Here is a 7,964-nt window from a genome sequence, read left to right on the forward strand (position 1 = left end):
GCTTTCAGTGTCAAATCTAAGATTTACTTAGCTGCAAGCCTGAAGTTTTTATCTTATGTTTAAGAGTTGCACAGTTTTATATTTTAAATTTAAGCCCATCATCCATTTTGAGTTAACTTTTACAATGTATATATTTTTAAATATTTTTTAAAAGGGCTGTGTCTTCATCTTTGTTTCAGCCTTTACCTATTTGCTGTTATCAAGTAACTAGTTCAAAGCAACATAACCAAAATGTGGACTGAGGACTTCTCATAGGAGAGTGAAAAAAAATTTGTTCTTTGAGCCTGTGACTTTCCCTTTTTATACTCACTGTGATTTCTCTACCTAAAGAGTAAAGTTAAAACTGTAGTAAAAAGCCAAGCCCTTCTCGATTCATCGCCTCTGAAATCCTCTTTCATGTATTATAGGGCAATGCTTTCTAGTATAGATTCAGAAAATGGTTACATCTGTCTTATGATTGAAGACAACTGTAATCTCTTCTAGCATTCACATTTCTTTAACTTTAAAGTTCTCTGAGAAAAATGCCTATCAATCTTTAAGTCATCAAACTGAGCTAAAAGTCAGAATCTCCTTTATTGTCTAAAACTTCTTTCCTATAATTGAGCATGTGTTTCTTGAAGAAGAGAATACTCTTTACAAATTGTCCCAAGAACAAAAATTCCCTTTCTGTTATTACTTTTTGAGAAAATTACAGGCTTCCATGGACCTTGTTTTCACAGACAGCATTCCAAGGTCAAACAGCTCATTTCTCCAAGGATGTAGTGATTCTTCTTTCTACTGTCCCAGGGGCAGAGTCTTTTAAATAACTATTTTTTTAATACAAATATTACAATTGAGGATAACACTTTCTGAAAATTTTCTTAAGGGTTGTGAATCCAGGAGCTTAAAATTGTTCTTGATCAAAATAAGTCAGCCCTTTAAAACAGAAACTAGAAAAACAGACAAGGCATTTTTCTTGTCTTAGGCTAGGACTCCCAGTGGTAGGAGTATTTATCCCTAAACTAGGTCTTTAGATTTGAAAGAAAAAAATATACAAAGAAGCAGCAAAAGTCACGGCAATGGTAAAGGTAAATAGAAACAGATAGTTTGACACCATCCAGCTGTACTAATGGCAATATATAGTGTATGGAGAACACCTGTTATACAAGGGTCATTTCCTTTGAACCCTAGAAACTAGGATGGAAAGGGAAAGTATTGGGACTCAAAGGGAACTAAGGTAGCTATGACTTTCAGTCTGGACCACTGCTCCCTCCTTGCGCACTACCATCCTTAGCTTAATAGGATTCATATCTGTAGCCACAGCAAGTAAATATTTGAGGCTAAAATTCACAGATTAAAAAGTCTAGAGATGAAAGCAGAAAAGAGATAATACAGGGGTACATTAACATTGGCTGAAACCTAGGAGAATCAATGATAAGAGGGACTTCCAAGTTTACAAGAGAACAAGTCTATATACCTTACTATAGACTCACTCAGGTGATTAAGATGGCTCTGTCTATTCCAACAGGAGGGAGACCATTTAATTTAATTGCAAGCCTGAAAATAGTACCATATGAAGAAAATCTGTTCAAACAGAAAGGGAACCTATGACACATATAAACAGAAGTATTCTTAAGGTGATGAGAAATGAACTACAAGAAATAATAGATCTGCAATTACCTAACAGCATCCAAAGGGTAGAAGCTCTATATCTGTTGATTTTATGAATTAATTCTTCTTCAGTCAACCAATATTTAATGTGTAACCACTATGTGCTCTGTACTGTGTAATGTACAATGCATTCACGTTTCCTGACCCTGTGGAGCTCACAGTTATAGTCATAACAGAGACATTACTTTGCCAACAAAGGTCCATATAGTCAAAGCTATGATTTTTCTGGTAGTCATGTATGGATATGAGAGTTGGACCATAACGAAGGCTGAGTGCCAAAGGACTGATGCTTTTGAAGTGTGATGTTGGAGAAGACTCTTGAGAGTACCTTGGACTGCAAGGCTATCAAACCAGTCCATCCTGAAGGAAATCAGTCCTGAGTATTCATTGAAAAGATTGATGCTGAAGCTGAAGCTCCAATATTTTGGCCACCTGATATGAAGAACTGACTCATTGGAAAAGACCCTGATGCTGGGAAAGATTGAAGGAGAAGGGGATGACAGAGGATGATGGTTGGATGGCATCGCTGACTCAATGGACATGAGTTTGAGCAAGCTCTGGGAGATAGTGAAGGACAGGGAAGCCTGATGTTCTGCAGTCTATTGGGTCACAAAGAGTCGGACATGACTGAGCTACTGAAAAACACAATACATAATTATAGATATAGATGTAGATACATAAAAGCATATTAATTTCAACATCCCTTTTGTCTTGGGATGATGTCTTTGAAGACAGCCTGCAATACATGAGAACACATGGAGAGAGACCACAATACAAGCTTCAAGATACTTGCAAAACATTTATAAGCCCACTTTTTAACTTTCGTTAGCCTATTCTGCACAATAATGATATATGAGAAAACTGATAATTCACTAAAGAGTTAGACTTCACAGGTGGTACAGTGGCTAAGATGCTGAACTCCCAGTACTAGGGACCTGGGTTGGACCCCAGACAGAGAATTAGATCCCATGTGCAGCAACTAAGAGCTGGCACAGCCAAATAAATTTTAAAAATATTAAAAACAAAAGAGAAAAAAGTGAAGCTGTGGTGGTATGTATTTTTTTAATCTTCCTCAAGTTAGAGGAGATTCAAAGGATTGACTCAGAGTTTGAAATATTCCCCTGGAGTCTGGAGGATTTTGAAGCTCACGTTAGGTTGCAATGACAACCTCTCTCACTTTACTGTGGTAAAGAATCTGACTGCCAATGCAGGAGATGCAAGTTCAATCCCTGGGTTGGGAAGATTCCCTGGAGAAAGAAATGGCAACCTACTCCAGTATTTTTGCCTGGGAAATCCCATGGACAGAGGAGCCTGGTAGGCTACAGTCCATGGGATTGCAAAGAGTCAATTCTAGGATACATTTTTCTTCTTTCACATGTTTGATTTATTCCTTGAAACTACTTACATCTATTTTCTTCATTAAAAGTTGATCTCTAGATAACTTGACTTCCTTCTTACCAATACGTTTTACATAATTCAACTCTTTTAACTAGTTAATTACTTGATGACTTGGCTATATAACTCTATTGTCTCTCTCTCTCATCTCTCTCTCTCCTTCACACACATGCACGTCGCAAACACACACACATACACACACACACACATATACTTTCTTTTCTGGAAAGTTGCTCTTTATTGGGATCATTGTTATTTGTACAATAGGGATAGAAAATCCTTACACAAGGAAGAGCATCTTCCTTTTTGGAATTCCAGACGAAAGCAAGCCCACTAAGTTAATTCCCACCTAATATCACAGCAATAGTGCAGAGACTGAACTCTTTAGGATGTTCTATGACAGCTATTCTGCACATCCGTGGTGCAGACATCCAAAATTAAAGCCATCTGGAGTTAATTGGGACTAAAGTATAAAGCAAAGCCTTTGTATAAAAGAATTTTGTGAAACAAGAAAAATATGACTGTTTAGTAATTGCAGAGTGAAAATGCTCTATTCTCCAGGGTCACAGAAATGAGCAGGGAGCCACATCAGAAAGATTTAATAGTAAACTATTAAACTCCTAGGAGTCGTCAAGAAAACCACCAAATACCTTTGTGTTTATTCCAGTATTGTTTACTACAGTGAGTAAAACAATCTAAAAAGCTAGTAAAATAGAAATAGCCCAAAAGTATGATAAAATCACACATTGGAATATCACCATTAGAATGTGTGATGTTGACCTGTAAATAATGTTGTGAAATAATTATTTCACAATATAGTGTCAGGTAAAAATTCAGACTAGAAATATCCTATAAGGTATGAATCTCTATTAGAGTTTTTTTTTGACTAGTAAAATTGGTGAGTTATTTTGTTTTTAGCATTCTTTCTTTGCATATTCTATTTTCTATGTTAAACATACATAAGTTTGTAATCACACATAGGGAATGTGACCAGGTGATGACGTTAGTTCTGAGCAAACTGTAGGGTTTCATTTCTCCTTGGGGTGAAGATCTATGGTAACAGTTACTCTATGCACATCATTCCAAGTGATTCACGGCACAGGGGAGGCAGGGCACAGGGAGGGTCCAAGAAGTGTCCTTTCAGAGATATTTCAGATCCACAATGATGGCCAGACTTCGCAATGCATAAGTATTTGTGCAGTGAACCTAAAACTCTGACAACTCAGGTGCAGATTTAATCAAGTACTATTGAATTTTTTAAAGCCAAATTTCATACTTTAATAAAATCACTATTTAAAAGTTAAAAAAAAATTGGCAAACCATCTTCTACAAGATAAAGAATTGAAGATAAAGGTATTTTTGATGAATGACACTTTGAGATATGCACTCTGAGCTAAAGATAGCATTTTCCTTACAGTGAGGTTTTCACTTCTAACCCCCCTACCTTTTCCTGACCTTACCGAGAATCTCACTAAGGTGTTCATAGCTCGGGGACTCCACATGTTGACATCTGAGGTTTCTGTGGGGCTCCCTCAGGCAGCGGCATCACTGTGGTCTCTCAGAGCACAGAAATACACGGCTGAGTCCTCGAGCTGTGAGCCTGAGATGGTGAGGCTGATGGAACTCGTTGCTTTCTGGAAGTTCAAAAAATACTGATCTTTTGTTGTATTCAGCTCATTGTAAGAGTCCTGATGAATAAGGAAAATAATTTCCCCGCTTGGTGGTTGCTTGTACCAGAATAAATAATAAGTATAGCTATTAGTTTCATATGCACAGTTCAAGGTTACATCCTCCTTCTCCAGCACAGAAATTTCTGACTGATTTTGAGTTACTTTCTGGGCCATGATGGATCCTAGAGAGAAGAAAAAAATTATATAAATATGAGAGAGAAAGAGAGACAGAAAGGAAGAGGCTGATTCTTCTGGTGGAACTCAGAGGGCTTCAAGGAACGAACAGGGGATTAAGAGTTCTTTCTAATTCCTCTGCCAGTTAACCAACTCTCCTAAACCCCAACAGACAATAATAACCTGCCCTACCTCTACACATGGAAGCTGAGCAGAGCTGAGTCTGTTTGCGGTCATCCTTACCAGCCTTACCAAGGCAGACAGAGGCTATGACAGCTCTGAGCAGGCCAGGGAGCCCCATGCTGGATGTTCTTCCTCTGAGTGAAATGTTCTGTTCTCTCTCAAATTCGGGTCGAGATGCCTGACCTGTGCCTGCCAGGGCACATGCACAGTGACTGAGCTGTGAGATGCTTCTGCATCAGAACAGGAAATGTAACTGGCTGGTATCAGTTTGCCTGTGTCATGCCATGGCTTGTTGATGTGGTTGATGATTGTAACCTGCCTATTTAGACTTAAAAGTCACTTGGTCATATCTGACTCTTTGTGACTCCATGGACTGTAGCCCACCAGCCTCTTCTGTCCATGGGATTCTCCAGGTAAGAATATTGGAGTGGGTTGCCATGCTGTAATTAAATTAACAACAGTTACATCAGGGCTGCATGCGTATTCAGTCAATGCATCTAGGATAGACATACATTTTGTGACAAAACAATTTATTATGATCACAGTGACCTCTGAGAACAAATAGTCATCCATTTTTGTATAGCTCCTTTTTGGGGGGCGGGATCTGCAGCCCAAATTTACAGTGAAATAAGCTCACAAGTTTTTCTTTCGTACAGAAGATAAAACTGTTTACTCTCAATCATCACAACTTCTCTTCCTACACTCTAAGGCATAGGTTTCTGGGGAAATTTACACTGGATAAAGGTCCTTGTCTGTTTAATGCAATCATAGCAAGTTTCCTGGTGGACAAAATTTGTCCAGCTTTATGTGTCTAACAATAATCAATAATGTGTGCTAAAATAATCTTGCTTTTAAATATCCACCCTATAGTCAAAATGAAGACAAGCTCACCAGACCATACATTCTTAATTCCTTATATCAGAAATGTAGCCCTAGAGGCTGCGTGCCACAACTCCTGAGCCCGTGCGCTGCCACTACTGAAGCCCGTGTGCCTGGAACCTGTGCTCTGCAACGAGAAGCCACTGCACTGAGAAGCCCATGCACTGCAGTGAAGAGTGACCTCCACTCACTGCAACTGGAGAGAGCCCAAGTTCAGGAACAAAGACCCAGCTGAAGCAAAAATAAAATAAACAAATAATAAAAGAAACATAGCCACTCAAAAGTCACAAATGCTTTTTCATCCCATGGCTGCAGCAGCTCCAGTTCAAAGGCTTTCACTGAAAACAGCCCCTCAACAGCGTTACGTCTCAGCCACATGCAGGCTGGTATGTGATTTGCTTGGTGCCTCTGTGTTGGTTCATGATTATGATTCAGATGATGCAGCTTTTAATCATCTATTTCTTTTCTCTAAATGAATTATTAATTCTGTGGCATCTAATATCCATCTTACATTATGAGAAAAATAGATTTTTTTTAAAGTCAGTCTAGAGAAGAGAGGAATCTTTCTGGCTGAAAAGGGGTCCTTCTGGGGATTGGATCTTGGGTCTTCTTTAAGACTGACATCCACCCTATTATCCCTGTAGAGCAATTCCCAACCCCCTGAGTTTCTAGGATTAGACCTGAGCTTGACTGGTTTTCCTGAAAACTCTAAATGTAAACTAAAATCTGATCAAGGAGAGAATATACCTCTTCCTGACTTCAGCCCCCTGCTTCCCTTAGGTTTCTGCTCAGCTCCCCCGCAGCCCTCTCTCACTGTGTCACTCAGAGCACAGTAGTACACAGCCGAGTCTGATACTTGCACTGCCCGTTTCTGCAGGTGGAAGGAGCTGTCATTGTTAACAAGAGTGGCCTGAAAACCTTCATGCTCTGGCCTCTGGTTTGTCATTGAGCCCTTCAGGAGGAGTTGAGGAGCTTTGTTGAGATGGTGGACATACCAAAAATGATAGGAATCTGAATACGTGGTCTGGTAAGTGCAGTTCAGGGTCAAGAGAGCCCCCTCTGAGACAGTCACTGGGCCTTCTGTCTGGTTCACTGAGTCACCATTGGTCCCTCCTACAAGAGAATCACTTTGTTATCATAGAAATGTACAGGAGGAGTTTTCAGCCAGAGAAGAAAAATAAAACTTACCTGTTATCATAGGAAAATGAAAAATCATTTTAGGACAAAATACTGCTGCTGCTAAGTAGCTTCAGTCGTGTCCAACTCTGTGCGACCCCATAGACGGCCTCCTACCAGGCTCCTCTGTCCCTGGGATTCTCCAGGCAAGAACACTGGAGTGGGTTGCCATTTCCTTCTCCAGTGCATGAAAGTGAAAGTGAAGTCGCTCAGTCGTGTCCGACTCTTAGCGACCTCATGGACTGCAGCCTACCAGGCTCCTCTGTCCATGGGATTTTCCAGGCAAGAGTACTGGAGTGGGGTGCCATGCTACTTACCAAGTATTAAGAAGATGACAAGAACTGAGTGAGTGGCAGAAAACATTCTGGCAACAGTCCTCGTTCCCTAGAAACATCAAAGCTAACAAAGATAGTCTCTGGCTGGATGTTACAGAAGCTCCTCACTCAGAAACTGGGAACCCCTTTCTGCACAGCAGCAGTCATCTGTCTTGTGGCTACAGAGTAGGCAAGTCAAACCAGCTCCTGAATACAAAAAGGAATCGCATCTGAAGGAAGCCCCGCCCTCTGGTGGTGATCTTAAAGATTACACCACAGTCATATCGGACCTCAGTTCAGTTCAGTCACTGTCGTGTCCAACTCTTTGAGACCCCGTGGACAGTAGCAGGCCAGGCTTCCTTGTCCAACACCAGCTCCCGGAGCTTGCTCAAAGCCATGTCCGTTGAGTTGGTGATGCCATCCAACCATCTTATCTTCTGTCGTCCCCTTCTCCTCCTGCCTTCAATCTTTCCCAGGGTCTTTTCCAATGAGTCGGCTCTTCACATCAGGTGTCTAAAGTATT

The 7,964-nt window shown here is 40.3% G+C and overlaps 1 gene segment (V, D, J or C); it reads right to left on the bottom strand.

Moving 5' to 3' along the window:
- Window positions 1-2,785: 2,785 nt before the first annotated feature.
- On the bottom strand, window positions 2,786-5,568 carry LOC133255890 (T cell receptor alpha variable 19-like). The segment is given in 2 exon segments: window positions 2,786-4,897; window positions 5,142-5,568. Coding segments are annotated over 2 exon segments (369 nt in total).
- Between the last annotated feature and the right edge of the window lie 2,396 nt (window positions 5,569-7,964).

Source organism: Bos javanicus, chromosome 10 (genome assembly GCF_032452875.1).
Source record: "Bos javanicus breed banteng chromosome 10, ARS-OSU_banteng_1.0, whole genome shotgun sequence".
Classification (NCBI taxonomy): domain Eukaryota; kingdom Metazoa; phylum Chordata; class Mammalia; order Artiodactyla; family Bovidae; genus Bos; species Bos javanicus.